Source organism: Azolla caroliniana, unplaced genomic scaffold (assembly GCF_043228905.1).
Source record: "Azolla caroliniana isolate FFs.n. ecotype wild unplaced genomic scaffold, voAzoCaro1.0.p SCAF_5, whole genome shotgun sequence".
NCBI classification, from domain to species: domain Eukaryota; kingdom Viridiplantae; phylum Streptophyta; class Polypodiopsida; order Salviniales; family Salviniaceae; genus Azolla; species Azolla caroliniana.
The window spans coordinates 77,632-97,590 of NW_028230440.1; the positions used below are offsets into that span (position 1 = coordinate 77,632).

The window sequence follows — 19,959 nt, forward strand, 5'->3', positions numbered from 1 at the left end:
TACCCATGTGGTTAGTGGTTGACCATACTCCATTGTGACATCCATTCTAAGTAGTGTTTTTTACATACATTTATTAATATAATTGTGTTTTCACAAGTGAGAGAGGGAGAGGAGAGAGAGAGTAACAACTTACCACGAGAGTAAGCTAATTACGATAGGAGAGAGAGAGAGAGAGAGAGAGAGAAAGTAAATGGGGGATGGAGAAGCCTCCTTTTGTAATTATGGAAATGAACAAGCATACTTATGTCATTCCTATATGTTCCTCATATGCTATGCTATGTACAGTAAACATTCGGTTAAGTGTGCACTTTGAACGCATGGAAGAAGTGCGCACTTAGGGGTTTTCTAAAACATTTTAGGGTTTTTTGGAAATTTTTAGGGTTTTCTGAATTATTTTCCTTTTGTGCTCTAATCATACAACTTTTCATAAGAAAAGTGATCAATTTACGTGATATAATTGACCTGAAACATTTCTGGTTTCAACATACATACTCTTCAGTTTCTTTCTTGATTTCAAATTACCTTCAGTTTTCATCTTTCTGCTACGTTTGAGGAATACATCCATTATGCAAGTTACAAACCTAATGAACTTCCTTGGATGCAATGACAAATCAAAGTATAGATGGAGGAGATAGGAAAAGAAAGAGGGGGAGCAACGAACAAATCCTAGGCTACAACTTTTGTTATATTTGAGAATAAACAAAATGCACAAAAAGAGAGAGGGAGGGAAAGAGGCTTTCTTCATGCAGGAAAAAAGCACGCACGCGGCACAGACACACACAAAAAGAGAAGGACAATATGTAGAAGTTTTGTTGCACATGGAGAAGGAGATCTCGCGTTCATGGCCAATTGTTGCAAAAACTTGACTATTCACAATCATCAAGATATCATCATGGCAATAGAAGTTTTGTTGCAGATGGAGAAGGAGATCTCGCGTTCGTGGCCAATTGTTGCAAAAACTTGACTATTCACAATCATCAAGATATCATCATGGCAATTAACCATAGGCAAGGTCGAAATAATCAATGATCAATTGCAAGTTAAAATGGATGTCTTGGAGGGTGATGTCGATGAAGAAATTGGAGAACTTCATTGTAGAGTTAGAAAACTGAAAGGTGTTGCACTACCCATAGAGACATAAGGAAAATTCCAGAATGAATCACTTACTCAGTTGGAATCTACAATGATGAAGGCTAAGATAGTGGTGACAAATACAATGAAACGGTTGAATTAAGTGTAATCCAACTATGATCGAACCACATCGTGCACATGATATTGTTTGCCCTTCTTTTGTTCATTTTCTTTAATCAAGAATCAAAATCACAAACTCGTAATTGTAAACACACATGCACGTTGTCGTGAAGAAAACCGGCCATAGGCGGAATCGGAGAGAAGCGCGTAAACCAGCCCCTACACGTATGGTCGCGTGATTGGATACTTTGTACACGAACCGGTGGATGTGACTACTAAGCCACACACATTTATTAGAGGGGATTGTGCGTATCCCAAAGGGGGACAGGGGATAAAAGGCAAGAGGAGAAAGAAAAGAGGATATCGCGCGCGAGGGAGAAGGGAAAGGGCTGCTGCAGAAGGGAAGCCGAGCTCTCTCTCTACTCCTCGAGCCGTCGTTCTCTGTGGGTCCGTCGCCGCCTGTGGGAGTGCACTGCATCTGCTTCGTGGACAACCCGTGTGCTTCCAGCAGAGTCGCTCCCTTTTCCCTTTGTTTCTTGGAGTCTGGTGACTGTCGTCGGTGTGTGTGAGTGGGGTCCCCGTGTCGGGTCCGTCGTCGCCACGTCGGTTGTAACTGTCAGGGATTATAATCTCTTGTCATTATAATTAAGCGTTACGATTCTATCTCTTTCCTTCTCGCTTTTCGTGTCGGTGAATCTCTCTCTGTCTCTCTCTCTCTCGCTCCTCGGTCCAAGACCCCCGTGGTCCCGCCCCTTTCCACACGTACGCGCGTAATAACGCGACAACGCGCGCACGTAGAACACGTGACACACATACACACACATAGACGATGCGACTGGAGCTTGCGTCCCAATTTGTAATATTTGTTTCCCTACATTTCTCTCTACTTTATCAACAAACCCCACCCACCATCACGTAGCAAATTCTTTTAACCTTATTTTTTCCAAAAACTCCGTTTGTTGTTTTCTGAAAGTTTGGAACATTCATAGTTTCAATTTGGTTTAATGTAATTTCGTCATGAAACAATGTAGTTTTTTTTATCTGGATTTTGACCTTTATGAAAAAACAGACTTAATAGAACGGTGCCCTTAAATTTAGTGGGCACGCACTTAACCAAATGTCTACTGTATTGACGAGTCATCATCTGGAGGTTTCTATTGCCTTGATGGGAGGAATCGGGTCCTGATTCTTTGGCGTGGCTCTGTTTCTTTTGGTTTCCATGAAAGTTGCTGTCGATGATCTCGATGTCTTCAGGCGCTGTGGCCCTACTTACCTCTTCCAAAATCATGATCCATGGTGAGCTCCCTTCCATCGTGTTATCTAACTTGTCATCAATTTTCTCATTCCTGCTTCTCGGTCAGAATGAGTGAGAAATGCGAGCCAAGTTGTGTTTCATCATGATTGTGGTATGTTGATTGTGGATTGTGATATGGTCATGGTCCTGTTCACGCTGATGATGATTTGATGGCCATGGTGATGTTATGAATGATATTGTGGCGTTCATGGTCATGTTGATATGGTGTTATGGTTGTGGTGATCTTTGTGGTGCTATGTTCATATGGTCATGCTCCTAGTGCATATATGTTGATATATAGTCTTGGTAATGTTGGCGGTAATATGGTGATGTGTGTTATGGTCGTGGTCATTGAGTACAGGTCCCATGAGAACAGCGAACGTGCAGCCATGGCATGCTTGGTGCAAGCAGTGTATGCTCTGGATAAAGACAGAAGCTTGACGGTGATGGGATTGAGTCCTTTGGCACCAGATTGGTATATGCCCTTCAAATACAAGCTGATTAGAGTTTTTCATGAGGAAGATCTTCTTGAAAAAGGAGGAGGAAAAAAAGAAGTGCAAGAAAACATCAAACAAAATAACAGTGTAGTGGGAGCTGTGTTCAAATGGAGCAGGATGTTATCTATGTCTCTGATTAGACCTTCAATAGCTCCTAAGGTGGTTGTAGCTTTTAGAGGAACCATACCCTTTGGTGATACTCTTGCCAATGATTTAGCTGCAAATATTGATATATTGATGCTTCAGTTGCAAGATAACCCTAGATACAAGGTTGCATTTAAGTTTGTGAAGGAGGCCATAGATACCTATGGGGCTTCTCAAGTCTCGATAGCCGGACATTCTCTGGGAGCAGCTCTTTGCTTGCTAATTGGTCGAACTCTTGCCCTTGACAACGTATTCATCAAGGCCCACCTCTTCAACCCACCATTCCCATCTTTTCTAAACATGGGTCCTTCTCTAAATGTGAAAGACATTGTAAAAGCTAAAGCAATTGATGGTAGTGCTCCCATTAGTCATGGTAATGCCGAGGGCAATCAGCTTGTACTACTTCAACAATGGTGCCCTAATCTCTACATCAACCGGCATGACCCTATTTGTGAATCTTACATTGCCTACTTCAATCACAATACCCACAAAGGAAGTGTAATACGCTCTCTTTTGCAATCGTGGCAGGGGAGGGAGGCAGTGCCCTTCCATAAAATTCTTTCAGCACATTTGCATTACGTAGACTCGCCTTCTTCAGAGGGATTCATGAAGGCCCATGGCATGAAGCAATGGTGGTCAAAGGACACACACATCCATACCCAACTATCCAAGTCTCTACAATAAGACCTAATCGTGTAAATAAGTGTACATATTGGTATCCTACTTCAATCACAATACCCACAAAGGAAGTGTAATACGCTCTCTTTTGCAATCGTGGCAGGGGAGGGAGCCAGTGCCCTTCCATAACATTCTTTCAGCACATTTGCATTACATAGACTCGCCTTCTTCAGAGGGATTCATGAAGCAATGGTGGTCAAAGGACACACACATCCATACCCAACTATCCAAGTCTCTACAATAAGACCTAATCGTGTAAATAAGTGTACATATTGGTATCCTCCCCAAAACTCAGTATAATTGAAAGCACTGTATTCATTTTATAACAATGTGCTATCTCATAATAATAGATTATTTGCCATGCATTTGTATCTGATCAAAGGACAAACTGAATTGATGTGCATAGAATACCAGTGATTCACTGGCACATATCCATTCTTTGTGGTGCAAAGAAAATACTTTTTTCCTGATGCAACCGACATAAAAATGTTCAGGTTTAAGATAACAAAATCAAAGGTAAATGAATCATTGTTTCATAAAAACACAATCAAAGCAAAGATGTCAAAGAACAAAATCTGCATTGCAACTCTCATCCATAAATCGTTTCATCCAATCATTTTTTTTGTAAAATTGTATGATTAACCTGCATCTACTTTACTTACCAATATAAGGATAATTATGCACTATTGATGCCATATGCAACTACCAATACCATAAACATATTCCATATAGACAGTTCGTGGAAATAGTATCAATAGCATTTCCGAAAGGGAATCTCACCTTGTCTTCATTGCATAGAACTGGTAAGTTACAACCGAGTAATATTGCCATCTGTGTTCGTGTATACGCTTGCCTGACCTGAGCTTCCCATGTCTACGCCTGATTGATTCTCATTAAGGCAGCCTTCCTGCGTCTCAACCAATGGAAGCTAGCAGCAGTTGTGATTGACCCTTATTACAGCTTCCTCATGCTGCCAGCTCACTGTAGATGCACATCATACCCCACATCTGTAGAGGCTATGGAGATTGAAAGGTAAAGAGCAATAGTTATAGTCCCCAGACATGGTCTGTGTATCTCTCTTCTCCAAGGAAATGTTTTATCATTAACCTAAACCCAGGTTCTTTTATCCATCTCTCTCTATCAACACTATCTTTTGACTCATTAGCTGCCAATTTGAGGCATTGCAGCAATGTTGACTCGTTGCTCAATGGGAGAGAAATTCATGCCCACATACAGAAATGTGGTCATTTCCATGACACCTTTCTTGGCAATTGCCTCATTCACATGTATGGAAATTGTGAGTTTGGAAGAAGCTAACTATGTCTTCCAGAAAATGCATCACCCTAATGTATTTACGTGGAACATAATGATCAAAGCGTATGTCCAAGTTGGTAATTTAAATGGTGCATACGCATTATTTGCAAAAATGCCACAGAAAGATGGTGTTTCGTGGAATACTATGATGTCAGCTTTCGTCCAAAATCATCGAGATATGTCTGGTGTGTTACCCGATAAAATATCTCTTCTATGTATACTTGATACTTGCTCTAAGGTTGATTATGTTGAACAGGGATTGATCATGCATGTCTTTATTGTGAATGAAGGTTATGATCAAAATATGGGAGTCAGTATTGCTCTCCCTAACATGCATGGAAAATGTGGAAACTTGAGGCTTGCAATGATAGTGTTTGAGAGAATGCAAGACCCACCTGATGTTATTGCTTGGAGCATCATAATTTCCATATTGGTTCATAATGGGCGAATGACCAAAGCTTTGGACCTCTTTTTTAAGATGTGGTTTGAAGGAATGATTTCTAACACTTCTTCCTTTATCGTTGGCCTCGATGCTTGTGCCGAGCTCATGGCTATTGAAGTAGGGAGAGAAATCCATCTATTGATTGTTATTGAAACAAATCTTGAGTCTGATATTTTGTTACTTAATACTCTTATTAGCATGTATGGAAAATGTTGCTATGTTCATGAAGCTACGAACATATTCAATCATGCAAAAGACAGAGATATTATATCTTGGAATGCATTCATTGCATGCCTTATTCACCATGAGTGTTGCGATGAGGCTCTCAGGAAGTTCAGACAAATACAGATAACCATCGTTATACCTGATAAAGTCACATTCTTATGCATCTTAGATGCATGTGCAAAAGTTACTAGTTTGATTGAAGGCCAAGAAGTACATATGATCATGACTTGCGTTGGTTTAGAGAGTGAGACAGTGGTTGGAACTGCCCTTGTTAATATGTATGGAAAATGTGACCAGCTTGAAGATGCCAAGCTTATATTTACAAAAGTCCAGCACGAGATATGGTCTGCTGGAATGCCCTTATTGCAGTGCTTAGCCAAAACCGAAACGATGATGAAGCTCTTTGTTTGTTTCATGAAATGCAAATCAAGGGCATTGTGCCGGACCATATTTCATTTATTTGTGCACTTGAGTCTTGCTCCAATCTAGATAAAGGTTACGATCTTCATAAAGTCATTACTGCAACTGGACATGATCAATATGTCAACTATTTCTTGACATGAAACACAGGGGATTTCATCCTGACAAAATCAGCATTGTGTGTGTTCTTGATGCTTGTGCAAGCTTGGAGGTGCTAAAGAGTGGTTGAGAGATCCATTCTGATATCATTAATGTTGGATATGGCGATGACGATGACGGTGTGACTATTAAAACAGCCCTCATAAGCATGTACGGAAAATGCATGGGCCCATGTTGTGCTGTAAGTGTATTTGAAAGCATGTTTCAGCCTGATATTGTTGCTTGGAATGCGCTGTTCACAGCGCTAACTCAAAATGGAAGTCACACATGTGCTTTGTATCAACTATATCAGATGCAACACAAGGGTGTAAAACCGAATCAAATCTTGTTTCTATGTATTCTAGATGCATGTGCAAACCTAGCATCTCTTACGAATGGGATGGAAGTTCATGCATTTATTGTTGAGAGTGAAGTCCAGAAGGAGACAGTACTAGGTACCACGGTAATAAATATGTATGGAAAGTGTGGCAAAACCCTCATTTGGACCATTGTGTTCTCATGATGTGATATCTTGGAACACAATGCTTGCCGTGTATGTGCAAAATGGACAAGCAAACGATGCCATGGAATCTTTTAAACGGATGCTTGCTGAACATATCCATCCTGATGAAATCACATTTGTTTGTTTACTCACTGCATGCAGTCATGCAGGATGTCTCGATATCGGGAAGTATTTATTTGCACACATGAATATAGGTTCCATGGATGAGGAATCATTACAGGTGTATGGTTGATCTTTTGGGCCGTGCAGGTATGATGGATGAGGCCGAAGCCTTGATCCATCAGATGTCATCAGAAACCGGGTCTGTAGTATGGCCCTCGATACTTAGTGCGTGCCGGCATCACGATGATTTTGATAGAGGCATGTGAGCTTCAAAGCATTGCTTTGAGAGGGATTCTCATAGCATGGCATCTCATTTGATGTTATCCAGCTTAATATTCGCATGTGACGGGTGATGGTGCCCTTGCTATCGAGTGTCTTAGCACAAAATGCAATCAAAGAGGATGAAAAGAATCCCATAAAAAATGTAGATACTGCAACAAATTTATTTAAATGGACTAATGGTACATTTGGAACCCATTCTCTAAATTTGATGATGATGATGCTGAGATTGAGATGTGTTATCTATATATGTTCGGATGTGCCATTTCCAAGCCAGCAAATGGAGGAACTGAGCATTCCGTAAAATTTGGGTGATCTCCATAGTCACGATATGCTCTCTCTCTCTCTCTCTCTCAGCAAAATGGAGAGGACCGACCACTCAAATCGATATATTTATTTCTGTGCATTAAAAAACAACATTCTGTCTATCTATCTTCAATTTCCGTCACGGGTCTATCAGTCAAATATCAATGAATTCCTTCGTATATACGCCTATCTGTTATCTGCCCATATCAATGTCCTCATCGATATATCAGAAGATGTAGATAGTGGCCCATCACTTCAAAATCAGAGAATTCCTTCAGCAGTCTATCACGAAAAGATCTACCTACACTCCATCAAACAAACGAATTTCCTTCAGGGATCAAAAGATGCATAGGACCCATCACTTAAAGCTCAATGCATTCCTTCATGGCGCCTTCAAAAATGGAATCTATCTATGGTCCTATCCTATGGAACCAACGTCCTCCATGGATCATAAAAATGGAGATTGGGTGGGTACTCATCCATCCATCACCTTGTGTGTGTGTGTGTGTGTGTGTGTGTGTGTGTGTGTGTGTGTGTGTGTGTCTCCTGCCCATTTCCCTTGGATCATACATACTATTCATTGGGTGCGCATTTCATTTGTGTTTGTTGTGTGTACACGCTCCGCCTAAGTTCTGTAACGCAACTTTCATTCGGCCTATCCAACAATCCTTGTTTTACACTCATTCAGTCGAGGTTGAGTGAGGCTATATGATTTCCTCAATCACCCATGCCACTTACATGTATATCATATCAATCGATAAAAGCTTCAGCTTTTCTTAGATTATGATCTTTCACCTGCTATTATAGGTTTGTTCAAAAGAGAGTAGGTTGTAAAAACAAGCCACCAAACAAGAAGACATATGTTGACCATTATCTCTCACATCAGAACTTAACAAGTACACATTCTCCCCAATTTATGCTAAACTAAACTATCTCATAAACACCTGAAGTGTAATGCTCAAACATTTGACCTTTCACCAAGACTTGTACTCCACTCCTTGTGACGGGGTACGTCAACGTGTGTTTTTTGAGTCAAATATCTAGTTTTTGCCTTGCTAACTAGCAAGAGTGTTTTTCTTCAAGGAGCTCTTGTAGCATTGAGTCTTGTGTGTGTGAAGAACAAAACCAATGAGAGAAAGCAAACGAAAAATCACAAAAAGATGGTGACCTATTAATGAATGCTTCTTGAAACCTCAATTGAGAGAATCATGATTGGAGGTTTATATGCCATAGAAGTAAGAGGAAAGATCGTATTGGCAAAGATTGGGGCAATAGGAGAGAAGAAGGAAAAGAATGTTTTGAAACCAATTCAACAATTGTGATATGATTGTCCTTGTTATATAATTATCTCTTTTTCCTTATGAACATATTTAGTGTCATTTTGAGCTCCTTTACCATACTCATGTACATAATGATTATCATCATCCCCATACATACAATCATGATTGCATGGAAATGTTTGAAGGTCTAACTGCAACCAAAAATTGAATCATGGATCGATTGAGAGGTGTGAACAATCAAGCATGCTAAGTTATCAGTGGACATAGAGTAACAATATAGTGCATGGGAAGTGCACAAAGGTTCTTGGGGTGGATGTTCTAGATCAAATCTCACATGAAGCACGAGCTTATCTAAATTGTAGCTTGACTTGCCATTTTATTATAGAGGTTACACATTATTTAGCAAAGTCCTTCAATTAGTGTTGTGGAGGTGCGCGTTGGAGTAGAGATTTGATGCACATTAGTTTGAGACTCAGGGTACGATCCAAAGGAGCATGCGAGTAACATTCATGTGCATTTGCATTTGTCGAAGGAACTATAGCTATTAAGAACATGCAAGGGTTTATTTTTCTCGAAAGGTTTTAAGAAGGGTTATGTTGGAAAATTCCAAAAAATAGAACAAGGGTATGATGGAATTTTGAAAAAACAGAGGAGGTTTTATGTTGCCCATTGGGGAGAGAGAGAGATTTTGTTCAGACTTTATCTTATCTACATCTATCTATCTATCACTTGTAGTTGTGGGTTTTTCCCTTCAAAGAAGAAGAACAGGGGATATGTGATAGAGACAGCTTTCCATAGCCTTCTTTCTCTGTCTCCCTCTCCCTCTCATTGTATATGATATATATATACTAGCGGCCACATAAGAAGAGTAGCTATGGCTACTTCCATGGAAGCGCTGTTGGCATCCTCTGCATCCCCTTATTTCTGCTCGTGGATGAATTCGGTCAAGCTTCCAATGCAAAAATCATCATCAGTTACAACATTATCATCTTCATCGTATTCTTCTTCGTCGGCATTAGCCAAGGTTCTTCAGATTCGTGCTTCAGTAGCATCAGATGCAGTCGATTCTCCGACACGAACCTCTGTGTCAGTGGTTCGTATAGGCACCCGAGGGAGGTGAGTTGCTATTCTCTTTACATTTTCGTGTGAATATCTCTCTGTATTAATAGAACATCACTTCCATTTGATGTGAATTACCTCTCGAATAATGCCCCTTGTTTGTGACTTTCTCATGTGAATTGCCTCTCTAGTAATGCCCATTGTTTGTGCCATTTTCATGTAAAGTGCCTGTACATATTAGTACATGTAAGTGCCATTTTTTGTAGCATTGGCATGCATTGTATCTATGTTATCAACCGAAAGTATTGTTTTTGGGACATTTACTTGTGAATTGCCTCTACATTAGTGTACAAAAAAGTACCATTTTTGTGGCATTCTCGAAGTGGTATAAAAACAAGGTATGGTAGTTCAATATATGATTTTGTGCAGCCCTCTAGCACTTGCTCAAGCTTATGAGACCCGAGATAAATTGAAATCAATACATCCTGAGTTAGCTGATGAAGGTGCGTTGGAAATTGTTATTATAAAAACGACCGGAGACCGGATCTTAAACCAGCCTCTTGCCGACATTGGTGGAAAAGGGTTGTTCACAAAGGAAATAGATGATGCTCTTTTAGAAGGATCCATTGATATTGCAGTACATTCAATGAAGGATGTACCCACTTACCTTCCAAAAGGTACTATCTTGCCATGCAACTTGCCGAGAGAGGATGTCCGGGATGCTTTTATATGCCCAACTTCTCCTTCATTGGCCAAACTGCCAGCTGGAAGTGTTGTTGGAAGTGCATCACTGCGGAGACAGTCACAGATACTTCACCGCTATCCCGCGCTAAAGGTTCAACATTTTCTCTAAACTTCTTTTTCGTAATGATTTTGTATGAAATATGTATGAGAATATGAATATCTACATCACTAGGGGTTAACTAAGGTTAGAGTAGGGCCATTAACTAGAGGTTTGAGTAATTCCCAAACTTCTTTCTTTTTAATAATAATTGGGATTGAGAAGGATGCAATTCGATATGATCCTACTCATAACTATATTATTAAGGAGTAAATAAGGCTAGAGTCAGTCAATTAGCTGTTGGAAGACCTATTGGTTGGCCACAATATATGGCTAACATCATGGTTTGTCATTTGATACTCGGCTCTGGTCTGGATTTCTGGGTTCTTGTCTAGCCTCTGAACTTTTGGCTCTTTTCTAGTCAGCCAATTAGCTGTTGGACGACCTTTCGGTTGGGTACAATATACAGTTAAGGTTATGCTTTGTTATTTGACTCTTGGCTCTGCTCTGGATTTCTGAAATCTTGACCTTTGGGTTTATTTACATATAAATAGAGGGATATATATTGCTGGTTGGAAATAACTATGGACTCTGGTGAAAAGCCTTAGCATTTATCAACACATGAAGAGTATGCATTGTTCTAACCTTCTATGTCCTTTCACGGTTAATCATGTTTATCACGTTCATTTTGTAATTAAGAGAGAGTGAACCTAACAGAATGTGTATCTTATAAGGTTTAAGCTTATTCAGTGGAGGGGTTCATAGTTTATTCAGTCTTGTGATTTCAGGTTGTAAATTTTCGAGGTAATGTGCAAACTAGAATTAGAAAGCTTGCTGAAGGGAGTGTCCAGGCAACATTGCTCGCCTTAGCTGGGCTCAAGAGATTAAACATGACTGAGCATGTGACGGCAATTCTGTCAACAGATGAGATGCTTCCTGCAATAGCACAAGGGGCTATAGGGATTGCTTGTAGAACTGGAGATGAAAAGATTGTAAGTCTACAATATGTCTGCGATTATGTAAGCACGATGTATTATGTATAAATGTATAGCATGAGAATTCTTTTTGTGATAATAGCATCAATTGCATTTGGGTTGTAATGTTGTACATAACAGAACTTTATTTTTTTCATCCTAGTTTGTGAAACATTATATTATATTCAGGATCTGAATTATGAGTGATTGCATTCTCACGGTTATTGTGTTGTTGAAGTTGGGTTTTCAACAGAATGTTGTCGTGGTGTATAATGTTCACAGCATTGCATGGTTGTAACTTGTGTGTGACAAAAAGTTTCATACCCATCATTAATTGGTCCATGCTTGAGGTTGTAATCATTTATTTCTTTTGGTTAGGAACTGTAATGAAGTTTGTAGACCTGTGTGCATACTTTTATCTACAAAATTGAGACCCATCATTAATTGGTTCACGCTTGAGGTTGTAATAATTAATTTGCTTCTTCTTTATAATAAGCTATGTAAGAACAAATCATTTGTGCCATTGTACTTATAGCACCTATCTAGCAAGAGATTTCTAATTTTGGTTTATTGCAAACCCTGTGCAAATTAAGTTACGAATAATGATGATTCTAATTTTCAAATGTGCTTCAGGAGAAATATGTTGCATCTCTAAATCATGAGGAGACACGGTTAGCAGTATCTTGCGAGAGAGCATTTTTAGAAACATTGGATGGGTCATGTAGGACCCCAATTGCTGGGTTAGCCTATCGTGATAGTGACGGTAATTGCAACTTTCGAGGTTTGATTGCATCCCCAGATGGTACCAAAGGTTCGTATAGTAAGCTCAAGTTGTTCCAAAACTAGAAAAAAATGTTGCAACACTTGTCTAAACCCTTTCTAATGCTCGACTTTGACTTGTATTCATGCAGTCATGGAAACACAAAGAAAGGGTTTGTACGCATATGATGACATGGTGGCCATGGGTAAGGATGCAGGGCAAGAGCTTTTGCAAAAAGCTGGCCCGAGTTTCTTTACATGGTAGGGCCTTTCATTTGGCTTAGCTATGTTGGAAATCTGAATCACTTCAAAGTTCTCCGGAGCTCAGCAATATAGGTTTCAATGTACATCCACTTATGTGGATTTGAGTTTTTCTTACTGACGGGGATTAGGAAATAAAGTTATGGTTTGATCTTTCATTTATTTATATTTGACAAATATTATGCAGGTACCAAACATTGTAGTATAATTGTGATGTAGGAGGGTCTTAAGAAAGCCGCTAAATTATTTTCTCCCTATTTACATTTCCCCTCCTTTTTCTCCAACTTCTGACATGTTTTTCATGTCCTCTTTTGACTTATCAGAGGACTCAGATGCATGTGTTTATGATAAGTGTTTGACGAAAATTGTACTTACGCGTGTTGTTTGAAGAACATCATACTCTTACTACTGTCTGATGAAAATTGCTAGCAGATGTTGTGCGTTTTGCATTATTTGAAAATCTTTGAATATCCATATAATTTCAATGAATTCAAACCAAGGTTGATCATCTTTTTCAAACATGTTTCGTCTCTTAGGCTGATTTCTGCCTACAAAAGATTCCCAAAAAACATATTTCTTCCTTTCTTGGATAAGCTTGAATCTAGGAACGAATGAGTAAATGAGATATGGTTAATCAAATCTGAAGTTCTAAGGGCCAAATCTTGGCTGCTTTAGATAAATTTGTAAGGTCTTTGTAATGATCTGAGTGGTTTGAAGTTCACATGCAATCTTGTGCAAAGCGTCAGAAGATTTGCACATACAAATCATCATGGCCTCACAACTTGTGCTTTTAGTGTTTGTGTATTTTTTGTATCCATAGGAGCAGGTCGTGTGGCTTTGGATGTGAGATGTGTTCCTTATATGCAAGCAAATCCCTCTTTTGTATACTTCTACAAACTATCATTTGTGCATAGAAATACCAACTTAAGGCTCTAATAGAGGTCTAAACCCTAAACATTCCCTTTCGTATGATTTGTATTGATGAGTAATGTCACATGTGACTCCCACAATGTTTAGCAAGATAGCATCATACCAATATGAGGCTTAAGAACCATGGATTCATATCAATGTTCTAATTCTTCTGAATAAATTTGCTAGTTTTGTGCATGATGTATATAAAGGGATCTATTGAGAGTTATTTTCTATACATAAACACGAAGAACATATATTATTCTTTGCATGTCCCACCCATACTTCTCTAAATCGCAGACTTGTTAAGACAAGTAAATATTTAGGAATTAGCCTTGTGCCATTATATGTATGGAAATTCTGATTGTCATGGATCACTGGCAACTAACAAATGCGATATTATACATAATCAGCATGTCACGACCTTGAAAAGCAAATGATTCAGATTAGACAGGATCAATGACACATGAAGAGGGGCATTCATGAGTGAATAAGAAGGAAGCCATGGTAGCCATATCCCCCCACGGATGAGAGAGAAAGAAAGAAAAAGGAGCCTATTGGGCGAAGACAAGACAGTCATACATTTTTTTTGTTTACGGTGGTGCAGTAAACAGAGAAGAAGAAGCAGTGTCCGTCTATTCTTCATATGAAAACGAGGCCCTCTGTTTTTTATTATTATATAAATACGGAAATCTGAAGGATGAAGGTCATGGTGTCTGAAATATGTATATGCATTTTGCAAATTCCTGAGCTCAAAGCAACCATGGCCTAAACGAAGAAACACACAGACACAGTCTAGCCAGAGTGTGAGGTTCCATGGCGAGCTCGTCCTTCTCCACACTTTCTCCTCCTCTGATTCTTCTCATCATCATCTTCTTCTCCTTCGCTTCTTCATCTGTGACCATATCTCCACCTCGACCCAAGAATGTGAACATAGCCCTACAGACCAAATGGAAGAGCACGTCTTTCTTCCTCGAAGCAGGAGAGCTTCTAGCAAAATACAGGGACGAGTTCTTCTGGTCTTTCCTAGATTCTTGGAAATCGTTACCTCCTCCCCACCATGGCTCGGATAATCCTACCTCTGATGAAGTTTGTTTCAACAAGATTCTTCGCACAGCTAGCTCAATCCTTGATGGACCGCTTCAGTCTGTTTTCCATCTCTCTCTGTTGCTTAGATCGGCATCTCCAAAGCTTGTTTTGTATGAACAGCTAGCGGAAGAATCTCTGATTCATCACAAGTTGAAAGGAAATGACGAAGGAAAAACAGCAGAAGAAGAAGGACAAACATTGGCTCCGCCTTGTTGTTGGGCAGAGACCCAAAACAATGTTTTTATTGATGCATCAAAGCTTAAGGAGTGGGTGCAAACCCTAAATATAGAGGAAGGGAGAACCCTAGAAACAGCCCAGGAAATGCTAAAAGAAAGGGAAGAAAAAACCCTTGAAACAATGGAGATTTTTGCCTTCGATCACGTCTTTCCTAGATCTCGGTCGTTTCTACCTGTCATTATACTCTATGGCACTCCAGGTACGTCTTGCTTTGCTAGCTTTGATGTTATCTTGTCAGAAGCTGCAACATTAGGGCTGCTCAAGTATGTCTTCCGACCATATCTCAGCTTGGGATGTGAGAACTTGGATGCTGATAGATGTGTTTCTATGGGTGCGGGCGAGACTTTATATCTCGGAGGCTATGGTGTCGAGCTTGCTTTGAAAAACATGGAATATAAGGCCATTGATGATAGTGATGTGAAGAAGGGTGATATTACAGATGAGGCTCGAACCGACGACCTCTCTGAGGAGGTCAGAGGCTTTATCTTCTCGAAGCTCTTGGAAAGGAAACCTGATCTTTCTGATGATCTGTTGACCTTTCGGGATCATTTGCTTTCCTCGAGTGTTTCAGACACGATGAATGTATGGGAACTCAAAGACTTAGGATATCAGACTGCACAGAGGATTATCCATGCTTCAGATCCTGTACATGTAATGCAGGATATCAATCAAAACTTTCCAAACTTGGTCTCATCTATATCAAGGTTAAAGCTTAATCATACAATGAAGGAAGAGATTATGGCTAATCAGAGGATGGTCAATCCAGGGAAGAATTTGCTTGCACTCAATGGAGCATTGATCAACATAGAGGGACTTGATCTCTATTCTCTCACCGAGCTTGTCCTTGGAGAGCTCTTCCTTGCAGATGTCATATCGAAGATGAAAGTTCCTTCCAAATATGCTAAAAGCTTGATGAAAATACCAGATCCAGCAGAGTTAACATCTTTCCGAGTGGATTTTAGATCAGATCATGTGCATTATCTTAATAATATTGAAGAAGATGCTATGTACAGGAGATGGAGAAGCAATTTGCAAGATCTTCTGATGCCAGTGTTCCCTGGACAGATGAGATACATCAGAAAAAATTTGTTTCATGCTATTTATGTCATTGATCCTGCCTCTCCATCCGGGTTGAATGTTATCGATACCATCCTCTATTACTATGAGAACAATGTTCCGATGCGTTTTGGCATTCTTTTGTTTTCAACGGCAGCAGCTGAGAGCATTGCAGAAAACAGTGGGGAAATGCCAAAAAACCCCAAATTTGAGAAGGATCTTGCTGTCCTGGTTGGAAAGTTGTTTGGGTATGTCGAAGAAAATTATGGTGTCATTGCTGCATTTCAATTCTTAAGCGGGGTAAACAGAGCTAAGGGTGGAGATATTGAAAGCCAGAACGATGACCCTATCGAGTTATCTCACATTGAAGAAGCATTTTTTGATAGCATGAAATCGAGGGCTAAATCTCCACCTCAAGAAATCCTGAGAAAACTAGAGATGGATTCAGAATATGAGGAGTCCTTTTTGCAAAGTACTTTGTTTGTCTTCAAGCTTGGGCTGCACCAAATGCAACCATGCTTGCTGTTGAACGGTCTTGTTCATAGTTCAACAAGCTTGCAAGGGGGTATATCAGCTATGAATGAGGAGCTTCCCAGAATACAAGAAGGCGTATATTTTGGCCACATTAACTCTCATACAGATATATTAGACAAGTTCTTGAAAGAGGGAGGGTACCCAAGATACAATCCACAGATAGTTTCTACCAGCAAAGAAGATTTGAAGTATGTCTCACTAGCAAAAGCTGAACATTCATTCTGGATTAATGTGCCGTATCTACATACACCCGGCACGGATGATGATGTTAAGGCCATTACTCATTTGCTTGTTGTGGATGCTTCAAATGATTCAGGGTTTCAACTACTTCTACAAGCAATTCGATACTTAATAAGTGGATCAAAGAGAGGCAGAGTGGGAATACTGTTTGATGTTCATGATGGGCCTACCTTCAGGAAGGAATCACCATCTCTCGTGCTTGTCAGGGTCATATCGTCTGCACTGAAATCATCTAGTAGCTCAAAGAAAGTTCTTCCATTCTTGCATGACTTGCTTTCTTGGTACGTTTCGCATTCGGACACTGAAGGCAGTAAGCTTGACATTGGTATGGTTGTTGAGAAATCATTGCATTTTGCTGAGTCATCAAAGCTGAAGCTAGTGTTGGCTGAGGATTTCATTTCTCATCCTGGACCTAAGGAAGAAGAAGAGACACGTGTGGCCTCCGCTCTTTTTGGGCTGCAGCCAGGATCAAATGCTGTTGTAACTAATGGAAAAGTTTTCATGCAAAACCAGGGGGGTGGATTTACAGCTGAAGACTTTTTCCTTCTGGAATCAGTCGAATATGATCGGAGAGTGAAGCAAGTGAGTGAAATAATTGAGCGAGTTGAATGGGAAGGAATTTTGCCCGATGATTTAACAAGTGGTTTGCTGAGCACTGCCATAATGGGAATCTCATCAGCAATAGCTACAAGAATGCGAGGCTCTGATACTGCTCGATTTGATTTACTACAATCAGAGCATAGTGCTATCATACATGAATCTGAAAATGCGCCTGTCCATGTGGATGCGATCATTGATCCATTGAGCCCGATTGGGCAAAAGTTAACTCCATTCTTTTTGTTGTTGCAGAACTGGTTCAATGCAAGCATTCGGATTCTCTTGAATCCTATGAGCTCTCTTGCAGACTTACCTTTAAAGAATTTCTACAGGTTTGTGGTTCCTAACAAGAACCCTTTTAATCCCGATGGTAGCTGGATGGTTGGCCCTGTAGCAGTGTTTTCTAATATGCCACCCACACGGACATTGACAATGAATCTAGATGTACCAGAGCCATGGCTGGTGGAGCCTATCAAAGCAATCTATGATTTGGATAATATTGTGCTTGAAAAGCTTGGAAATGCACGGACTATGTATGCAGTTTTTGAGCTAGAAGCTTTAATGCTAACGGGGCATTGCCATGAACACAATGATGGCCCTCCTCGAGGTCTTCAGCTTCTTCTAGGTACTAAAATGAAACCCCACATGGTTGACACTATAGTTATGGCGAATTTGGGATATTGGCAATTAAAAGCAGCCCCTGGAGTTTGGACTCTAAGACTTGCACCAGGTAAGTCCTCAGATTTGTATACCTTCCGGGGGCTCAGGGAAGGAGATGACAATGGGCCACAATCTAAACAAGTCATCATAATGGATCTAAGGGGAGAATTGCTTCATCTTGAGGTTGTCAAACGGAAGGGCAGAGAAGGTGAGGCTTTGCTGAGTGATGATGAAGATGAAGACGAACAAGAAGGAAAGAAAGGTAACCAAGGCTGGAATAAGGAACTTCTGAAATGGGCAACTGATCTTCTTGGAGGTAACAAGAAGCCCTCTGAAGTAGATGCACAGAAGCAACATCTAGGAAAGGTTGTGCAAAGGAAAGGGGAGCCCATCAACATTTTCTCCATAGCATCTGGTCACCTTTATGAGCGCTTTTTGAAAATTATGATGCTCAGTGTACTCAAGAATACCCAGCGGCCTGTCAAGTTTTGGTTTATAAAGAATTATCTTTCACCCCAGTTCAAAAATTTCATCCCATACATGGCAGAAGAGTATGGATTTGAATACGGCCTAGTGACTTACAAGTGGCCTACCTGGCTTCATAAGCAAACAGAGAAGCAGAGGATTATTTGGGCTTACAAGATCTTATTCTTGGATGTTATATTCCCGTTGTCATTGAAAAAAGTAATCTTTGTAGATGCTGATCAGATTGTCCGAGCAGACATGGGAGAACTTTATGACATGAACTTGAAGGGTAGACCACTTGCATACACACCCTTCTGTGATAATAACAAGGAAATGGATGGTTATCGCTTTTGGAACCAAGGCTTCTGGAAGGATCACTTGAGAGGCAAAGCCTATCATATCAGTGCATTGTATGTGGTAGACCTTGCGAAGTTTCGGCAGACAGCCGCAGGTGATAATTTGAGGGTGTTTTATGAGACTCTAAGCAAGGATCCTGGTAGTCTTTCGAACCTTGATCAAGACCTTCCGAATTATGCCCAACACCAAGTTCCTATTTTCTCACTACCACAAGAATGGTTGTGGTGTGAGTCGTGGTGTGGAAATGCCACAAAAGGGAGGGCGAAAACCATTGATTTGTGCAACAATCCGATGACAAAGGAGCCAAAGCTACAGGGTGCTCGGAGAATCGTGGCGGAATGGCCAGCACTTGATGAGGAGGCGAGAAGATTAACTGCGCGGGTGCTTGGGGAAGAATCCGATTCTTCCAAAGGATTGGAATCAGAATCGGAATCGGAATCTTCCAAAGTATCAGAGAATGGCTCTCACAAAATATCAAATAACGATTCTTCCAAAGCATCAGAATCAGAATCTTCTAAAGTGAACAGTGATGATGATTCTACAAATGCAGATACTGAGTCGGCTTCTGAGTTGTGAATGCCAAAATTAAGAGTGAAAAGATTGGTTTTTAGTTTCACTTATTTGATCAGACCTTTTCCATGAGATTGTGAGACATTTCTGTATGTGCTGATACTGAATTTTGTCCGGGAACATGAAAAGCTGTGTTTCTAAAAAACAAATTAGAGCTGCAGACCAGCAGATCTTGCTAGGTCTGGATGCTTTGATTTGATTTTTGTCTGTAAACTGTCTGTTTAGGGCTTTGGCCTTCTCTCATTTCATCTAGGTACAGATCTCATGTGTTTTGGGTATATGATGGGTGGCTCAACTTCAAGGAAATTTGTCTCTTATAAGTGGGAATACTCTATAGGCATTCATAGTATCATGCTGAATGAAAACAAAAAATATCATGAGCTTAACACAAAATAGAAGATAACAAAAATTTCATCCTACATGAAAACACATATCATGAGCCTTATTGAATGTGGTGTACAATTCATGCCATCAAACAGAAAATGGCGGATAACACCATGATTAGAGTTATAATGTATTATTGGTACCTTATTGATCACCATACCAAAATGTAGTCACCTAGTAAGATTTATTCATCG

General features: G+C 40.0%; 4 protein-coding genes across 4 annotated transcripts; all 4 read left to right on the plus strand.

Moving 5' to 3' along the window:
- The first annotated feature begins 2,322 nt into the window (after positions 1-2,322).
- On the plus strand, positions 2,323-4,274 carry LOC147863403 (GDSL esterase/lipase At4g10955-like). The gene is made up of 2 exons (XM_087320600.1): positions 2,323-2,487; positions 2,847-4,274. The coding sequence occupies exons 1-2, from the start codon at positions 2,411-2,413 to the stop codon at positions 3,808-3,810; spliced, it is 1,041 nt and encodes a 346-aa protein (XP_087176726.1). The 5' UTR covers positions 2,323-2,410; the 3' UTR covers positions 3,811-4,274.
- Positions 4,275-5,011: 737 nt separating this feature from the next.
- Positions 5,012-7,905, plus strand: LOC147863404 (pentatricopeptide repeat-containing protein At1g15510, chloroplastic-like). The gene is made up of 3 exons (XM_087319285.1): positions 5,012-6,129; positions 7,008-7,086; positions 7,708-7,905. Exons 1-3 carry the CDS (start codon positions 5,012-5,014, stop codon positions 7,903-7,905), a joined length of 1,395 nt encoding a protein of 464 aa, XP_087175411.1.
- A 1,638-nt stretch (positions 7,906-9,543) lies between these two features.
- HEMC (hydroxymethylbilane synthase) lies at positions 9,544-12,917 on the plus strand. Its single transcript, XM_087319985.1, has 5 exons — positions 9,544-9,949; positions 10,322-10,727; positions 11,462-11,665; positions 12,281-12,458; positions 12,559-12,917. The coding sequence occupies exons 1-5, from the start codon at positions 9,708-9,710 to the stop codon at positions 12,669-12,671; spliced, it is 1,143 nt and encodes a 380-aa protein (XP_087176111.1). The 5' UTR covers positions 9,544-9,707; the 3' UTR covers positions 12,672-12,917.
- A 1,441-nt stretch (positions 12,918-14,358) lies between these two features.
- Positions 14,359-19,576, plus strand: EBS1 (EMS-MUTAGENIZED BRI1 SUPPRESSOR 1). The gene has a single exon (XM_087319183.1). The coding sequence runs from the start codon at positions 14,393-14,395 to the stop codon at positions 19,385-19,387; it is 4,995 nt and encodes a 1,664-aa protein (XP_087175309.1). The 5' UTR covers positions 14,359-14,392; the 3' UTR covers positions 19,388-19,576.
- Positions 19,577-19,959: the final 383 nt, after the last annotated feature.

Excerpts from the sequence above, each read along its gene's own strand:
- LOC147863404 (XM_087319285.1), top strand. The coding sequence starts at position 5,012 with ATGGGAGAGAAATTCATGCCCACATACAGAAATGTGGTCATTTCCATG. Across the intron at positions 6,130-7,007 it reads AAAGTCCAGCACGAGATATG|TCATGCAGGATGTCTCGATA; the intron begins GTCTGCTGGAAT and ends CACTGCATGCAG. Across the intron at positions 7,087-7,707 it reads TGGATGAGGAATCATTACAG|TCAAATATCAATGAATTCCT; the intron begins GTGTATGGTTGA and ends CGGGTCTATCAG.
- HEMC (XM_087319985.1), top strand. The coding sequence starts at position 9,708 with ATGGCTACTTCCATGGAAGCGCTGTTGGCATCCTCTGCATCCCCTTAT. Across the intron at positions 9,950-10,321 it reads CGTATAGGCACCCGAGGGAG|CCCTCTAGCACTTGCTCAAG; the intron begins GTGAGTTGCTAT and ends GATTTTGTGCAG. Across the intron at positions 10,728-11,461 it reads ACCGCTATCCCGCGCTAAAG|GTTGTAAATTTTCGAGGTAA; the intron begins GTTCAACATTTT and ends TTGTGATTTCAG.
- EBS1 (XM_087319183.1), top strand. The coding sequence starts at position 14,393 with ATGGCGAGCTCGTCCTTCTCCACACTTTCTCCTCCTCTGATTCTTCTC.
- LOC147863403 (XM_087320600.1), top strand. The coding sequence starts at position 2,411 with ATGAAAGTTGCTGTCGATGATCTCGATGTCTTCAGGCGCTGTGGCCCT. Across the intron at positions 2,488-2,846 it reads TTCCAAAATCATGATCCATG|GTCCCATGAGAACAGCGAAC; the intron begins GTGAGCTCCCTT and ends CATTGAGTACAG.